General features: G+C 46.6%; 1 protein-coding gene across 2 annotated transcripts in view; it reads right to left on the bottom strand.

Moving 5' to 3' along the window:
* Nucleotides 1–8,316: 8,316 nt before the first annotated feature.
* The window catches only part of SBNO2 (strawberry notch homolog 2), a 239,803-nt gene continuing 229,475 nt past the window's right edge, over nucleotides 8,317–18,644 (bottom strand). For both annotated transcript variants that reach the window (XM_007489371.2, XM_007489374.3), the window contains 7 exons: nucleotides 18,324–18,467; nucleotides 16,113–16,207; nucleotides 15,310–15,402; nucleotides 14,047–14,178; nucleotides 11,910–11,986; nucleotides 11,246–11,436; nucleotides 8,317–11,162 (listed from right to left, as the gene is read on the bottom strand). In XM_007489371.2, the coding sequence (XP_007489433.1) occupies nucleotides 10,609–11,162; nucleotides 11,246–11,436; nucleotides 11,910–11,986; nucleotides 14,047–14,178; nucleotides 15,310–15,402; nucleotides 16,113–16,207; nucleotides 18,324–18,467 (1,286 nt within the window). In that variant the 3' untranslated portion in view covers nucleotides 8,317–10,608. The remainder of the gene's footprint in view (nucleotides 11,163–11,245; nucleotides 11,437–11,909; nucleotides 11,987–14,046; nucleotides 14,179–15,309; nucleotides 15,403–16,112; nucleotides 16,208–18,323; nucleotides 18,468–18,644) is intronic.

Here is an 18,644-nt window from a genome sequence, read left to right as displayed (position 1 = left end):
TTTCTCTCCATCCTACAAGATTCTCAGCATTTCCATTTCCATTCTCCCCATTAGTGAAAATTAGACCCAGAATAGAATTTCCCCTTGCTGTTACTTCCACCTTTTGAGGAAGAAATGGACATCAAGTCAAGAAGTTATCAGTTGGGGCAGCTAGGTGGTACAGTGGATAGAGCCTCAAATCTGGAGTCAGAAGACTCCACATCTTGGGTTCAAATCTGGACTTCCTAGCTGTGTGACCCTGGGTAAGTCACTTAACCCCAACTGCCTGGCCAGGGCTACTTAGAATTGATACGAAGACAATTTTTTTAAACGTTATCGGCTGCTCTGCTTTTGACACACATACCCAGAGAAGACTCCTGACCATCAGGACGATATCATGCCTTATGAGCTGTTTCCTCAACTCGTTATCTATTTCCTCTCTCTGGATCAGGGTCTGTGAAACTGTTTGAAAACTCTCATAACGGCTGTGTTCGGATACGAGTGGTTTCCTTCCTCATCCTCTGGACTTTAGTCTGTGCCTATAAAAGCACAATTCTAAGGAGAGGTCCACAGGCCCCACCAGACTGACTGCCCAAGTCAAGAATCCCGGCTCCAGACGCTTTGTCCAGGACTTTGGTTCTCCATCCACTGACCAGAACCCAAATGTTCGCCACCAGCAGCCTCTCCCCTGCCTGAGAACGTGCTCTCATCCCTCCTATCCTCAGAAAGCTTCATTCCACACTGCCTTTCGTATCTCTCCCCACATGGCCACCCTCCTAGGCATTGGGGTGGGTCCCCGCTGCCTCCACTTCCACCCCCACCTCTCATTTCTCAAGCCTTTGCCATCAAACCAAAACTCGGCTTCCAGAGCTGCTAATAGCCCCTGCTAGCTATCCCCCCCCCTTTATGCCTCACTCTACTTGACCTCTGCAGCTTTTGGTGTGGCTGATCCCTGCTTTCTCCTGACTTACCTCCCTCCTGTCCATCCTCTACTCAGCTGCCAAAGCAATCTTTGCAAAGCCCAGGTCTAGCCCACTCACTCATCTACCCGAGAAATCTCAATAGCTGCCTAGTGCTGCCAGGATATAATACCCTCTCATGACCTGCTCCCTCACTGCCTTCTCCTTTTTCTAAACCCTCACCTTCCGTCTTGGAATCGATGCTGTGTATTGGCTCCAAGGCAGAAGAGCGGTAAGGGCTAGGCAATGGGGTCAAGTGACTTGCCCAGGGTCACACAGCTGGGAAGTGTCTGAGGGCAGATTTGAACCCAGGACCTCCTGACTCTAGGCCTGAGACTCTATCCATTGTGCTACCTAGCCACCTCCTGGTCTCTCTCTCTGTCTCTGTCTCTTTCTCTCTGTCTCTGTCTGTCTGTCTGTCTCTCTCTCTCTCACACACACACAGAGGACACTCCATCTCTTTTTTTTTTAATTTTCTGTGCTCTGTACCTGAAATGCTCTCCCTCTTCACCTCCCCTTTGGTTCCTCTCCATCTCTCAGCCTACTAGATCTACCTTTTGACACCACTTTAATTTATCCCTTATATGTACCCAAATAGCTCCTTGCAGTCGTCTCCCCTGTTAGACTTGAGCTCCGTGAGGACAGGGACTGTGTTTTTTCCTTTTCATTCTATCCCTGGCCCTTTGCACAGTGTCAGGCACATTCTAGGATCTTAAGAAATGGTTGGTGAGGGGGGACAGCAAGATAGCTTAGTGGACAGCCAGCTTACAGATGGGAGGTCCTGGGTTCAAATTTGACCTTAGACACTTCCTAGCTGTGTGATCCTGGGCAAGTCCCTTAACCCCATTTGCCTAGCCCTTGCCCTTCTTAGAGTTGTTACTAAGACAAAAAGTAAGGGTTAAAAAAAAATACTTGGTGATGATGAAGATGATTCATCCATCTCTATCTCCTAAGTGCAGGGAGTCCTGGGACTTCTTTATATGAAATATTTATATACTATTTATATATATAAATGTGTATTTATATATAAATATAAAATAAATATATTTATTTATATATATATATAAATAAATATATATAAATATTTATATATATAACTATATAATTGTACATTAGCTATATTAGATGTGTATATACATACTTATACAAACATAATTGATACTCTTTAAAAGAAATTATAGTCACTTCCCAGGGACTCCTCCCATAGTTTCCTTCTTTATTGCTCTTCTCCCAATATTCTTTCTTCTTTGATTTCATCTAATCACAAAAGGTCAATATCATCTCTATGTACACATGACTCCAAGACCTATATAAAGAGACCCACCCCCTCCTGAGTGCCTGCCAATGGACATCTCCCCCATCCCAGACATCCTATTGGCCCCTCAAGCTCAACTCGCCCTAAAGAGAAGACTTCTTTGCCTTCTTCCTCCTCTCACCCAATGATCCCTCTACCCTCTAAGGGTACTGGAGGCAATGGTACAGGAGGCTTGGAGAGGAAAGAAAAGGCATGGACAACCATCATATTGAGGGTTATTGACAACAGGAGAAGAGTGATAGATATGGCTACCTTGCTGAAGTGAGGATCCAGTTTAGTAACATTAATCTAGAGTGGATTCATGGAGCAGGTTGGGTGATTTTTCTCCAGGTCCATTCAGGAACATGTGATCAGGGTAGAGGAGACTGATGGTGAAGTCATTCAGGGTCCTGGTTTGGCCACATATGAGTAGTAATAAGAGGAGAGTGGCAGGGGTTGGCGGTGACAAGGAGACAATGTGGGAAGAAATTCCAAGGTGGATGGATATAAAGAGATTCCAATACGTGGACTGGGAAGGAGAATGTTGCCTGAGCAGCAATGATGACTTGGGAGAGTTGTAAGGAATTGGACGGTTATAGTGAGGATGGGGATGCTATTAGCATTCATCTAGTACCTACTACATTCTGGGTGCTTTACAAATATCTCATTTGTCTTTCCATTTTTGCAGGTTTTCAAAGTTCTCTTTTGATTCTTCACTCTCCTGTACCCAATCAGTTACCTAGTCTTGTTCTGAAATATCTCTTGAATCTGTTCCTTCGTCTCCTCTCACATAGTGATAGCCCTAGGTTCTCATCATATCTTGTCTGGACTATTACATAGCCTCCTAAATGGTCTCTCTGCCTCCAATCTTTCCCTTCTCCAATCCAGCTGGCAAAGGTATTTTCCTAAAGCTTTCTGACCATCTCACTACAACTCTGTAACTTAAGTGACTCAAACCCTTCAAAACCTGGCTTCAACGTAACCTTTCCAGCTTTCTTTCACCCACCCTCCCATGTACTCTCCAATCTAGCCAAACCAGCCTTATAGCTTTTCCTTACATGGCGGCACTCTGTCTCTGGTCTCCATGTCTTTGCATGGAGTACATCTCTCCTCCTTTCTGCCTCTCAGAATTCCTTGTTTCCTTCAAGATGAACTAAAGCACCACTTAAGGCATGGCTTGCTTGACCTCCTCCATCCTGATGATCTTGCATTTATGTATTTATTTTGCAGTTTTTCTATGCATACGTGTTGTCTTCCCCTGAGGGCAGGGGTTAATTCACGTTTGCCTTATATTGTGGCACTATATATGCACACAGTAACTGCTTATTAAATGCAGGTGGATTGATTGAGATTCCCTCCCATGCTTCCATCTCCCGTGTCCCACATCATTCTAAATTGGCCAATGAATTCTCTGCAGATTTCTAATGGCCTCTTTAGACATCGCTCCTCTTGGAGGAGTTCCTCACTGGAACTGGCTTTCCGTGTCTTCAGACATTCGTTCCCAAGATCACACCACCCCTCCGTCCTGGACATTGGGAGGATCTGCCTTTTGGACTCTTTGCATCCTTTCTACTAACCCGTTGCACTATCCTTTCCCCAAATGTAGGGTGCCTAACTTTCCCCTCCTCTATTGGGACTGCTAAGATGGGGTGGTCACATCACCCCATCCCCAGCACTTTTTTATTGGTGATGAGTTAGTGTTCTAAACTTCTCTGGCTTTGGCAAAAAGCCCACCTTAAACAGATAGAACATGCAGTCACCTTGAGGGGAGGGCTTGGTATTTTTGTCTTTATATCTTTAGCAGTTCAGGGCTAAGTGGCACAGTGGATTGAGGGCCAGGCCTGGAGAAAAGAAGTTTTATCTGAGTTCAAATCCAGTCTCAGACACATCCTAACTGTGTGACTCTGGGTAAGTCACTTCACCCTGTTTGCCTCAGTTTCCTCATTTGTAAAATGGGCAAACCACTCTAGTTTCTTTGCCAAGAAAACCTCCAAATGGGTCATGATTGAAATATGACTGAAACAACTGAAGAACAACATCTGGAGCATCTAGCCCAGCCTTTACTCTTAGAATGTGCAGCATGAAGATTTTCTGAATTGAACGTCTTTACAATTCAAACACCACAGCACCATCACAGCAAGCCTCTGCCAGGCTTACGTTTCTTGAGCTCATTCACTTCCTCCTTTCATCAAGGTGGTCTATAGTTCAAACTGGTATTTCTTGTTTCGTTTCTCCTTGATACTCTCACCCAAAAGATCTCTTTAGATTTTTTTCACATAATTCCATGCCTTAAATAAACAAACAAATAAATAAATAAACCTTTTACTTTCTGTCTTAGTAACAACTCTAAGAGAGAAGGGTGAGGGTTAGGTAAGTGGGGTTAAGTGGGTTACCCAGGTAAGAAGTCTGAGGCCAGATTTGAACTCAGGTCCTGATGACTCTAGGCCTGGCACTCTATCCACTGTGCCACCTACCCACTGTCCCCATGTTTTTTAGTATAAGCTATTTGTACCCACAAATTTCTCCCCTCCCACTAACTTCCCAGAACCGTTACTTACTTGGCTGGTCTTTTTGGAAATGGTATACCATTTCTAGGGCCAAGTTCTAGACAGTTCTTATCCTATGGGGGTCCAATTTGCCTCCATGCTTTGGACTACTTATTATTTTCATTGTTCTGGTTCTTCTATATGGACAGCCAAGGCCAGGGACTTTTGGCTAGCTCCTTTCTTGAACTTTTCCTTTGAGTTTCTCTGCCTGTCTACCACTAATCTTCCTACATTGTAACTATCTCCCTTGGTGGATCTCCATTGGTAGCTTTCTTTTTCCTTCCTCTTTCTAAGTTTATATTATAGCCTTTTGGATTAAATTGGAAAGACTAGTGGGGAATACATTTCTACCAGTCATTTTTAGGCCAAGAACCAAGGCTCTCCATGTGTCTTGACCATGGTCCAGAAATCCACACTCCTTTGTGAGACACCATCTTTTGAATCAGCTCATTTGCTGTCTCCCCTAGTTGGGAGATGGGTCCACGGATGGGTCCCCTAGTGATGAGACTGGCAATGGGGCTTAGGTTGGGGATGAAGGTGCAGGGGCAGACAGCTGGAGATCTATCCAGTTAGCAATGATTACCCAATCTAACAACCTCTGCTCGTTCTTCGTGTTTTTGGACCTCTCTACAGCCAATGACTTGTTCACTCTCTTCTTGATGCTCTTCGCTAGGATGTTGCTCTCTTGGCTCTCTCACCAATCTGATGGTTCCTTCACTGTCTCCTTGGCTGGATCTTCTTCCAGTGTCACCCACTAACCACAGGGGTCCCCTAAAACTCAGTCCTTTGTCCTTCCATCTTCTCTCTCTTTTATTTCACTTGTCAATCAGTAAATAAGCAATTAAGCACCTACTCTGTGTCAAGTGCTGTGCTAAGAGCTGGGAATACAAGAAAGACTTGAGGAAGTCACATTTTGAAAGGGGGAGACAGCACACACACAACTAAGTACAGACGAGCTATTTCTGGGATGAATGGGGAGGCACTAGAATGGAGGGACTGAGAAAGGCTTCCTGTAGAAGGTGGGATTTTGGCTGGGACTTAAAGAAGCTAGGAGGTGCTGAGGAGGGAGAATGTTCCAGGTATGGGGGACAGTTAGCTAAATAATCTCTGCACAGATGATTTGCATATCTGTTATTGAACCTGAACCTCCCTGCTAAGTCTCCATGTCCTGCTCTCTATTGGACACCTTGAACTAGGTTTCCTATAGCCTTATTGTAAAACTGAACTCATTAGCTTTGCTCTAAAACTTCCCGTCTTCCCCCTATCGCTGCTGAGGATCCCTGGGGCTCACAATCCAAGTATCTATCATCTTTGACACCTCATTCTCCCCTGCACCTCCATAACCAATATGTTGCCAAGTTCTGTTGATATGCACCCTCCTCTCCCCTGCCACCACTCTGGGGCAAGCTATATAATTGAAAATCTGTTACCCTAAAAAAAGAACTACATATCCCAAGAACCCACTGACTTCCTGTAGACAGAGGTTAAAGGGAGAGGGCCTTGAGGCTCTTCCTCTTTTTGGCATGATGTAGGAATCAGCAGTGATGGTAGTAAGGTGGGGATTTTTAAATGGGCTAATCAGCCATGGGCATGTGGTCTTTATTTTGTATCCTCTTTATTCCTTGATTTCTAATGATCATTTAACAAACCTCCTTAAAATAAAATAATTTTATTATTTGAGATATAATTTTAATTTTTACAAAGCCCACATTGCCTCACACCAGGGTGGCTGCAGTAGCTACGAGTGGGCTGCCAGCCTCAAGTCTCTCCCCTCTCCAGTTCTTTTTCCACTCAGGTGCCTAGTGATTTTCCATAAAATGTCAACCTCTCACTCCCATGCAGTGAACTGCGGTGGCTCCCAATCACTTTTGGGATCAAATATAAAATTCTGTTGAAGTTTTAAAGTCCTTTCTAACCTGTTCCCTTCCTCCCTAGTCTTTCTACCCCTTACACAGGGATGCCTCCCTTGACCATGTGAAATTTAGATTACTCCACCCTACTTAGATCTTACTTTATGGAGAAGATGAAATTGTAATCTCCTGATTGAACAATAAAGGTACTTAGTTTACTTTATAGTGAAGCTAGAACTTTAAGCTAAGTCTATTTTAAGATCTTAATACATAAAGGTGTTAAGTAACTATAAAGGGTAAATTAATCACAAAAAGGTTAAGTAACTAACAAAAGGTAAACTTAACAAACAAGTGTTAAGTAACTCAAAAGATATAATCTAATCAAAGAAGATGAGAACTAAAGAATGGGCAGTCCTGGAGAAAAGCCTCTGATATGATTGGTAGATGGGAAAATTTAGAGGAGGGGACCCAAGAGTAAAAGGTGAGTTTTCCCTCCTTTACTTGCCAAACGTTATCCTCTTAGAAGCTTCTAATCTCCTTCAGAGACCTAGCAGCAGAGATCTTGAACTCCCCATGACATAGGCCAGGCGGGAGAAATCCTATACCTTCGCTTTCTCTTTAAAATCTTCCCTCTATATTAATTAAAATTACCATAAATTTTCAGACTGACGGGTATTTTATTTGGGATTTTTCCCTGGTGACCAATTTAGATTTTAATTCACAACCCTAAAATTATCTCCACAACCCCCCACTGCTCTCAGTGATCCAGGGATACTTGCCTTGTTGCCATTCTACTCCCAAGACACTTCATCTCATGACTCAGGGCTTTTCCCTAGCTGAAATGTGCCTTATCTCTGACTCCTGTCTTCTTTTAAGCCCCAGTTAAAAATACCACTTTCTACAGGAAGCCATGTCTGAGTCCCTTTAATTCTAGGGCCTCAGGGCACCTAGGTAGTCCAATGGATAGAGCACCAGGCCTGGAGTAAGAGAGGTCTTTGATTCAAATCTGGATTTGGACACTTCCTAGCTGTGTGACCCTGGGCAAGTCACTTAACCCAGATTGCCCAGGCCTGTTTCGCTATCTTAGAACTGATACTAAGACAGAAGGTTAGAGTTTAAAATAAAACCAAACACAATTCCAGAGTCTTCCCTCTATTAATGATTTCCAATTTATCCTGTACATAGCTTGTTTGTTGTTGGCATGCTCTCTCTGCCATCAGAATGAGAACTTCTTGAGGGCAGGACTATTTTCGTCCTTCTTTGCACCCCCAACATTTAGCACAGTGCCCAACACACAGAAAGCACCTACTCAATCTTGTTGAAGAAGATAATGATGGAGGTTAGGGCACGTGAGGAGAGAGAACAATTATTGATCCTATTTGTCTTCTGTCTGGATCTGGCATGATGGTAAGATGAGACGTGTCAAGGGAACCAGGTGCTAATCCTGACTGCTGCTGCCTTCCTGGGTGACCCTGGGCCAGGGCATTTCCCATCTCTGAACGTGTTTTTTCTTCTGTAAAATGAGGGTGAGACGACATGGTCTCCAAGGTACCTCTGAGCTCTGAAGTTAGGCTATGATTGTTCAAAGAAAGCCTCTAACCCGACGGGAGGCCAAAGGGAGTGGGATCCCCAAACTTCCCTCTCTGGGGAGCATTTGAGAAACTCCTGACTGGACAAACAGCACAGGGTGGCCCATGAGTTTCCATCTTTACTGAGCAGAATGAATGCAAAATTATTCTTCAAGGTCAGGTACAAGTAGAAAATGTAGGAATTAGTCAAAAGGCACATGTTCTAAAAAAAAAATCTCTTTACATATATACATTTCAATTAATTATAAATACACATAGAAATCCAAGAAGGCCCAACATAACAAGCAGATTCCAAAGTGCACAGAGGGGAGGGGATGACATGAGGCTCTTTCTCTCAAACACACTCACATGCGCGCGCACAAACACACACACACACAAGACACACCATCAGTAGGACTGAGGCAATAACTTAGGGGCACGATCCCCAGTGACGGATATTTGACCCTGCCTGTCCTGGGGTCAGGGGGTGAAGGTGCTATACAGTTAGAGAAGAGAATTGCATATATTAAAAGGCAAGGGGGGGGGAATTCCCCCATGAAAAGCATCCATGGGGGTGGGGAAAGAGACAGTGGAAGGGGAAGAGAGCACCTTCGGTTTTTCCTGAGTTTATAGCTCCCGCAGTTCTGGGGGTTCTGGCGGGTGGTGCCAGGCTTCCCCAACACAGGAGAGGGGACATTATAAATAGAGGGAGGAGGAGCAGAATGGTGTTGCCCTGGAAGAGAAAAGGAGATGAGCACCCACTGACCCTCTGGGCACAAGGGTGATGGGAGGGGCAGGGACCCAGGGAAGAGAAATCCACAGCTAAAATCCGGCCATGCTGCCCCCAAACTCATTCACTCAGCACCTCCCCCGAGCCTGTTCCTCCTCCCTCAAAAAACAGTGAGGAGGAGGAAGTGGGGAAAGAGAAGAGGATGCTGGGATAAATCACTCATCAGCCCTGGGTAATGGGGTGCTGACCCTGAAGGCTCAGGGAGGGAGAATTTGGCTTCACTCTACTGTCCCTTTCCCAAACTCTTCCTCTAGAAATGGTCAACTGGACCAACAACCCTGGCTAGAGTGAGCTGTCTACTGATTCCTCAAGAGAAAACAAAAAGAAGTAGGGGAAGCAGGGGAGACAGGAAAGATGGGGTGGAGAGAGCCTGAGCTTCACTTTCCTCATCTGTATAAAGTGAGGGAGATGGGATTGGATGATTTCTAAGGTCTCTTCTAGTTCTGATATTCCAGCATTCTTCTCAGGGAAAACGAGGGGCCCTTCAGAAGAGCAGAGGAAACCTGAAGGCTTGGCTTCCCTGGCATCAACTATTTCTAACAGGGGGAGGCTGGAGGCCTCGGGGAAAAGTAAAAGAATCCCAGGGCGCCTGGAGCCTCATGGGTCCCCAAGTCTGGGGAGAGGAGAGGAGGTGGAGGAGGGAGTAATGACGAGGACCACTGGCCTTCCCTCCCAGCTGACCAGACCCAACAAGAGGGTTAAAAATCCTTTCTCAGGCTGGGGAAATCAGGCAAGCGCCAAGAATCCTGAGTAGGGAAGAAAGGTATATGGGTTCTAGTTCTGGCTTTTCCACTAATTTTCCATGTGTCCTAAGAAGGAAAGTTCCTTCACTCTAGACGTTGATCTCTTCATCTCTGAAAGGGGGAGCTGAGCACAATGAAGACCCTCCCTCTCAGATGCATCAGTCTGGGGTTCTAAGCTGAGGTCTTTCTGAAAAGGGCAGTGAGGTCTTGTATTCCCTAGGCAGACCCATCTCTCTTGGGAAACTGGGAATAGGGGGGGAGCCTGGGCCCACGCCCTGGAAGTAGGATATGGAAAAATCAGTTTAGGGCAATTAGAAAGGCTACCCCCTCTTTATGCTCCCTCCTCCCAGTGTTCTGGGGGATCTGAGGGTGCCCTCAGTCTTGCCTCTTCCCTCTCAGTAGTCTACCTGACAATGGATAATGGGGTCGAGTGACCCATTACCCCTCCTATATCTTTAGCCCTTGAGGACTCAGGGAATGGGCAGGGGGTATGTGTGTGGGGTCAGGTCATTAATTCCTTTGAGTTCCCTGCCAACCCAAACCTGGGGCTATTACTTTGAACAACAGCATGACTGGAGAAGGGGAAAGGGAAATCACAGAGTTGGGCGGCCTCAGTCGTTGGCTGCAAATCTATTCAGCCCCCCTACCCTTTATATATAACATAAAAAATTTATATTTATATAGATGTGTGAATGTATATTATATATAAATAAATTTTTTTGTTTTAAAAGGAACTATATAGTTTCTTATTCATCTGTCCACCCCTTCCTACTTATACCCTTAACTCTTTCAAAGAACGAGGGGATCTTGCTACCTCCTCAGCCCCATAGGGGATAAAGGGCTGCCTGTGGAGGGATGGATGGTGCTGGGCTCCCGGGCCTAGGAGTTTGTAAAAGGCGGACTGAATTGGATGACGCTCTGTCGCTCCAGGCCCAGGGGGTTTTCTGGGGGGACCACGTTCAGGGACCTCAACATGTCTTCCAGGATCTCCTTGAAATTGATGTCCCCTTGGGAGGTGAGGTCGTCTGGTGGGGGCCGAAGCTGCAGGAGGGGCAAGGGTTCATGGGAAGGCAGCAGATGGCTGCTGGGCAGGCTGGGCCCTGGCATGTCCAGAGGTGGGGGATAGAACCTGGGCGGCGGCAGGGGCAAGTGAGGGCTTTGTGTGGAGAAGGGCAGGCTCGTTGAGTCGAGGCTCAGGAGTCCGCCAGGGAGGCCATCGTCCAGAGGACTGGAGGTCAGGTCCAAGACCTCGCTGGGGTTGGAGTGCATGGAGAGGGGGGGCCAGGGGCCCTGCAAGGCAGCCTGAAAGGCTGGCAGGGGGTCAGTGGGGCCAACAGCCTGGGCGGCACGGGCCTGCTTCCGCTTCACATCTGCATCCATCTGCTTCAGCTCTTCCAGCACTTTGGGCACACAGCTCTCAGGGATCTTGATACCTGCCGGAGACAAGACCCAACACTCAGTCGTGCCCAGGGGTTGGTCAGCCCAGCCCAGATGCTTCCTGTGCCCTCTCACTCACCAACTTGTTTCTTCTTGTCCTTGGTCTTGAGCCTCACGATCTGCAGGTAGTTGCTGCTGGTCACCTCGGCGATGATGCTGGCGATGCGGCTCCATACTCGGAGCAGGGCTCCACACAGCATGTGGTAGTGCCGCAGCCGGGCGCCCTGCAGGCACTCCTTGCCCTCCTGGACCACTTTGCAATGTCGATTCCTGGCAGGAGTAGGCAGGGTTAGGTGGGAGAGGGACAAGAGCCCTGGCACCCAACAGGTGCCCTGTTGTTAGGCCCCATCCCTCGGGCTGATGGACACCCTCCGTCCTCTGTTCTTCAGGCCCTCCCAAGTCTGTTGGTCACAGAATTTCAGTTAGAAGAGGCCCCAGAGGCCATTCGTGACCAGGAATCCCCTAGCCAACATCCCTGACACTGGTTAGCCTTCATCTGAAGACCCACTCACTCCCAGTGCAGCCCACTTCACTTTGGGGTAGTTTTCCTCTTTAGAAATTATTCTGACATCAAGCCACCTTCTACCTGTTGTTCCTGGCTTGGCCCTTCTGGGGCTCTATGGCTTCATCCAGCCATCGCTAATTCTACTGGGCAAGTAAATGCTCTGGGTGCTGGGAGTCATGCTCGGAGGAGGGGTCTGCAGGGCAGGGGTGGGGGTCCTGTGCCATGCGCCCCCACTCACCAGACGGCATGGTTACAGTGCGTCAGCGAGAAGGCGTAGCTGCTCTCCCAGTGCTCTTTGGCATCTTCAGCTGTCACCTGCAAAGGAAGGCACCAAGTAGGTTTCACCTTCTTTGAAGAAGCTGAACTCCAGGGCAGGAACAGGGAGTTCACTCCTGCTGAGGGTGTGCTGGTGGTAGTCTCAAGGGGCAGGGAAGGCTGCGTCCTCTTAGGTCAGTGTCAGCTCTGCCTGATTCACTATAGGCCCCTTCTCCTCAGGACCTTCCTAGGCTTCTGGCTGATACTGTCCTGAAGTCTCCCAAAAGGAAGGTCAGTCCCAAGCTCAGGTGACTGGCCAGAAGCACTGTAGTTCTGCATGAACCAGTTACCAAGGAAGGTCCCAGGCTGGGGCGAGATCCCCCTACTGCAGTAATGCACAGGCTCCATAGAGCACTTTCCCTCCACTGGGGAGCACAGGTATTACCAGCCACATTTTACAGCCGAGCCTCATGGGCCCAGAGAGGTAGAGCTGCTGAAAAGCAGAGCTGGGAGGATATCCTCCAGTGAATGATGGAGGGCCAGAATCATTCATCTTTAGGGTGGGTCCTGCAGGATGCAGCAGTGGTCCATGTAATATGATGTAAGGGGTTGTGAGCGGACCTTCAGAAATCCTAAGTCTCTACTAATGGTCCCTGAAAACCCACCCTTAGAGTTGTTTATGGGGTGTCCTTTGTCTCTCCCCCGATTATCCTTTTCTAAATGACAGTCCTGGGCTCAGAAGGGGGGAAATCAGGCAGTGGCTTATGGGTAGGAGTGAGCATGTGGCAAAGTTGTGCTGGCAGAAGGTGGTAGAGAACAGAAGAGGGGGAAGATGGGAACTGGATCTCTTATCTTCCCCCATTAGAACATAAGCCCCTTGAAAGGAAGAATTATTTCATTTTTTGTCTTTGTCCCCTCTGGTACCCAATACCTTGCCTGGCACGCACAGATGTAATAGATGGTTACTGACTTAAGAGATTGTTGACTGATGCTTTTGACTTTGGGGTCTTTAAGGCCTGCTTCTGTTCAGGAAGTTAATTCTGGCTCTTTCTACTTCCAAAAGACTTAGAACTACAACATCCAGGAGGGGGAGGGAGACATCATGAATCACATAACTTTGGAAAACTTATGTGTAAATTTGTTATTGGAATAAAATAAAGATAAAATAAAAAGTAAAAATAACAAAAGACTCAGTGCCAGAACAGATAGGTCTTTGTAAATGGGGACATTCCAGAGGTATCAAAATTCTCCTTGTTTGCTAGTATCTCCCTATCTTGATGGCTAAAAAAACTTCTTTCTTGTGTGCTGGGAGCCATCAAGACCACATTGTTTGACATGTTCCACATGGAAACTGGGGACTGCAAAGCAGCTCCCAGGAAGTATGGAAATACCCACTGAAACCCCCCTAAGTGACTTTCCTTATTAACATCCCCATATTATTGGAATTGTAATGATTATTATTCTTACTTAGTCCCAGGAAAAATAGATGAGAGCAACATGCTTGCAGGGTTAATACAGATGTCCCATTCTGTCCCAATTGGATATTACCAGGAGAGCCCACTTACAAAATTAAATCTAAGGATTCTTATATACCCACTTAGATAGGACCTTCTTGTCTAGTCAAAAAAAACTTCTGGCAAATCTGTGCCCTGAATTCCCTAACCTATATCTGGGTCATGTTGATTCTACCCACTGATCCTGCCCTTAGCAACAATGTTTCATTGACGATTTCCTAGGCTTCCTGTCTGTTGTTAGGTTCCATGGAAACATGTATGTTGAGAATGAAACTGTGTGCCAAGTAGATGTGTGATCATGAGGGTATAAAATAAAGTCAGGTCTCAGCCAAGGCAGAGCAGTTTATCCTGTGAAACCTGTGCTGCAGATTGAATGCAAAAGCTGTGTCCCATCGATCATTTCGCTGACACTGTTCCACCTCCAAGACCCCATCCCCTGTGGGAGGCTGGCCTACCCTACAGCACTTGTGGACAACCTAAATCCTTTTTAGAAGGGCAAAGAGCTGGACTTGGGACCCTCTGCAAATCACTCACAGTGGAGGGAGACCATGAGCTTTGCTAGGTTGGACAGAGGCCTCTGGGGCTTTGTGGCCAGGCCTGACTCACCCGTCGATACTTTCTGCACAGGCTGTCCAGGCTCTCAGGTTGGCTCTGTTTGCCAATGTTGGGTTTGTATAAGATGAAGTATTTCCCCCGGCTCTGCTCAGCCAGTAGGCAGCTCTTCCTATTGCCTCGGACCTAAAACCAAAGAATATCAAAGAGAGCTAGCTTGTGGAGGAGGAAACTTGGGCTCAAGAGAGGGGAAGGAAAGTACTGGCAGAGCCCAGACACACAGAATCAGACATCTGGACTGGAAGGGACATCAGGAACCATCAAGTCCAACCACTCCATTATAGTATAAAGGAGAAACTGAGGCCCAGAGAGGGGAGGATCTCTGAGGTCATCTGAGTGGCAGAGACAGGACTGGAACCCATGGCCTCTGGCAGTACTCACTTTTCCCACATCCCCACATTGTCCCTACTATAAGGCAGGTTTGAACACAGGCTTGGGGCTCTCTGCCATGCTGCCTTCCCTCTCATCCCACCACTTGAGGGTCTCTGCCTGGTTCCATCCTTCCTATCCATCAAGAGGGGTTGGACAGGGCAGCCCCTGAGCTCTCCTCTAGCTCTCCTTCTAGAATCTGAGATGCAATCCAGCATGGCAACCTCCCTTATTAGACCTTCCTCTTTAACCATGAGGATGATTAGCCCTCTTGAACTTGGAGGGCTGCTGTGAGGAAAGCAGCCATAGGACTGCTGTGGGATGGGGAGGATAGCAAGCACACTGTCATCTGTGCTACTGGACACTTGGAACCATGTGGTGATGGGCTTCTCCCTCTCAGTGCTGCAGGGACAGAGCCCCAAACCAGGCCAATTGGCTACTACATGAAGATGACACAGCCTGCCACTCATTACCATCTCAGGGGGACTCAGATGGGGAAGTGAGAGGCCCAGGGAGATCCAACATCCTGACTCTCTCTTACAGGGGCCCCTGTAGCCCCTGATGCTGGGGATTTCTCTACCATGATCCCAGAGGAGATCAGAGTTGTCAGGGGAAGAACACAGCTTGGCCTTGTTTTGGGAATCTGATGAGGAGAGCCCTGCACATCAGGTTGGAGGATCTGGCTTCTAGCTCCATATCTGCTGAGTGTAAGAGGAAGGACCCTAAGACAGTCACGTCCTTCTTGGGTCTCGGGTTCTACAGCTTTGAAGGGAGTGGGTTGGATGGGATGGTCTCTGAGAACTGGTTTACCACTCAAACATAGGAAACCTTCACTCTTCGTGGAGGGTACCAAATAGGAACTTTGGGATTGACCATCCTACTGCTCACCTTGTAGGAGAGGTAGAAGCCATCGTAAGTACCGGTCATCTGTAGCGACCTCTCATAAGCCTCTTCCCACTTTAAGCCTCGATCGACACTAATCTGTGAATAGTAATAATGGACATCACTGCCACCATCTTCATCATCACACTTTCTGAGTTGAGGGCACATTTGGGGACATTTATCTATTTCTCCTGTTCGTGAGGTCAGGGAGTAGCTGAAGGGCCTTGCCCAAAGCCAGTATGGGGGCACAGCTGAGATACGAGTCCAGAATTCTGAACTCTCAGCCATGTAGAGTCTACATGGAGCTGGAATGAATTCAGAGATAAAGGTGGACAGTATAAAAATGGTCCTTCATGCAAGATCTCATTTGACTTGTGTAACAACCTGATGAGGTTCTCCTCATTTTACAGATGAGAAAACAGAGGCCTAGAAGACCATATGACTTGCTCTGGGTCACAAAGCCAGGAAATGTCTGGGGGTGGGGTTTTAAACCCAAGTCCAGCAATTGAGCCACTTGTCCTGTTGCTTCTGGCCTCATCTTCTCTTTTTATAGATGAAGAGATGGAAGAGAAAGGAAAGAAGATGCTCAAGGACACTCAGGTAGTGAGCAGCAGGACAGAATTTGAACCCAGAGGCTCTGACTCTAATCTAAATCTGACTCCCTCTGTTGGTCAGGTGTGATGTGAACAGTAAAGGTGGGAGGCTGGAAAGGATAGATGCCAGTACATCCCAGCTTAGACTCTGAAGAAGCGGTGACATCTGAGACCCCCAGGATTAGGTAGGGAGGGTCCTGGCCTGGTTACACTTACCTTGTAGAAGACAACCTGTCCATCTTGAGGATGGCCGGGGGTTTGAAACTCTTGTTGGCTCTCCTCATAAATCTCATCAATGCCTGGGGCAAGGTCTATGGAGAGGAATGAGATGCACGTGAGGGCTCTGGTGATCCGTGAACAGCACACAGACACCAGGGCCAGCTTCTCTTGAGGAACTTGAATGTGAGAGTCTCTAAGGTGCAAGGAAGTCATCTAATGGTGTCCTTAATGAACCCTGGCCCAGACACTTCAGGACATTCAGGGGCTGCTGAGTCCAATCTGCTAGATGCCTGAAGACCTCCAGCAGTGAGGACTCAGCAATTCACCCCATGCCCAGGCAGCTCATTCCACAAACTCTCAAGGACAGTTTCCCAGGAACCTCTGCTACCTTATACCTTACCTTGTACCTGCTACCCTGTGATTGGTTTAAAAAAATCAATTTCTAACACACCCAGGGTAAGAAGGGAAGTGGTCAAGTGGGAAAAAGCATCTTTGTGCCATATTTCTCTAATAAGGGTTTGGTATCTAAGATATGGAAACATATATATGATGACTAGCTATTCCCCAATAACTACATGGTTAAAGGATAGAACAAATAATTCTCCAAAAGAAAAACTGCAAAGTATTTGCAACCACATGAAAAAATACTTCAAGTTACTATACACCTGACACCACTGGCAAAATGACCAAAAAAGGCAACTATCAATGCTGGAGGGGTTGTGGAAAGAGAAATGCACCAATATATTGTTGATATAGCTGGGAAATGTTTTTTTACATACCCAAAGAAGCCACTGATTTCTTCTTTAAAAACAAAACAAAACAAAACAAAAAACCCTTACCTTCCATCTTAGAGATCAGTACTGTGTATTGGTTCTCAGGCAGAAGAGAGGTAACGGCTATGCAATGGGGGTTAAGTGACTTGCCCAGGGTCACACAGCTAGCAAGTGTCTGAGACTAGAATTGAACCTAGGACCTCCCATACTTTCTATATGTACATACTAAAAGGAAATATATACTCCAAAATATTTATAGCAGTACTTTTTGGAAACAAAAGTAGATGTTCACTGACTGGAGAATGGATAACAGAACTGTGGTACATGAACATAATCAAATACTACCTTGCTATAAGAATGATGTGTTTGAGGGGGCAGCTGGGTGGCTCAGTGGATTTAGAGCCAGACCTACAGACAGGAGGTCTTGGGTTCAAATCTGGCCTCAGACACTGCCTACCTGTGTGACCCTGGGCAAGTCACTTAACCCCCATTGTCTAGCCCTCACCATTCTTCTGCCTTGGAGCCAATACACAGTATTGATTCTAAGAAGGAAGATAAGGGTTAAAAAAAAAAAGAATGATGTGCTTGATGAATAATAAGAAGTATGGAAAGGTCATATAAACTAATGCCAAGTGAAGTCAGTAAAACAATATACACAGTAACTTCAACAATGGAAATGGAAGGCTCAATCATGTACACACACATACACACACACACACACATGAACAAGTAGGACTCAAATGAGGAGATAGGACAGCACCCTCACAATCTAACCCGCTTTGTAGAGAGGAAGGTCTACAGGGGTTACCCATCACACAGGCTTTTGTTTTTTTTTCAGTTTTTTTAATCATTGGGCTAATTTTTTTCCTCTTTAAAAAAATACTATTTGTCATATGGATGGTTCCGTGGGAGAGAGAGGAATAATTGAGGTAACTATGATGTTTTTCTAAAGAAACAGAAGACATTAAAAACTTATCTTAAAAAATAAACTGTTCAATTCTGTCAAAGTCTATATTTATTCCTCCTCATTTTCATCTTCTTAGATGTTCTGGACTGCCAGACTACCTCTGGATTGGGCCTCTGTCACTGAACATGACAGCTGTCTTCCCTGGATGGGCGACATTTGTATATTTAATAAGGCCGCACCTCCGATATCATCCTGCATAGGGGGAGCTGTCCCTGCAGAGCAGTGATGCTTTCAGAAGGCCCCTACTTTCTGGACTTTTTATTTTGGCCTGAACTTGGGATGTAATTAAATCCATGAGACATCACAGGATGGTATAAATAGGAATTTCCATCTGGGGGCATTGGATGGCTTGTTCTAAAGGGAAGGTTGAGTGGCTTCACTAGTCCTAGGGAACACTCTGCTCCTGGCTAAGAGGGAATTGCTCCTGTCCCCTGGGGGCACTCCCAACAACGTGGCCTCTTCTCTTACCCAAGATGCCCATGTCGTATTTGCCTTCCTTCTTGTCCTTCTCAATCAGGTAGTCGAAGGTATCTGAGAAGTACTGGAAGAGGGTGTTCTGCTTATGCACCTCCAAGCCAAGGATACGGTTCAGGAACTTGGTGATGGAGCAATCTAGGAGGGCAGGGGAAGGAGGAGATGCAGCAGTTCAGGCCAAGGCCTAAGAGGAGGGTTTGCCAGCCCAGCTCCTGCTCTCTCTGGAGTTGGGATCTGAACATAGTGCACTGGAGTCTGGGGCTCATTCTAACCCAATGTGTTGCCTTTAGAAGTTAAGCAATTGGTTCTTTTTGT

Source organism: Monodelphis domestica, chromosome 3, assembly GCF_027887165.1.
Source record: "Monodelphis domestica isolate mMonDom1 chromosome 3, mMonDom1.pri, whole genome shotgun sequence".
In the NCBI taxonomy this organism is placed as follows: domain Eukaryota; kingdom Metazoa; phylum Chordata; class Mammalia; order Didelphimorphia; family Didelphidae; genus Monodelphis; species Monodelphis domestica.
This window is presented reverse-complemented; position numbering and strand designations above follow the sequence as displayed.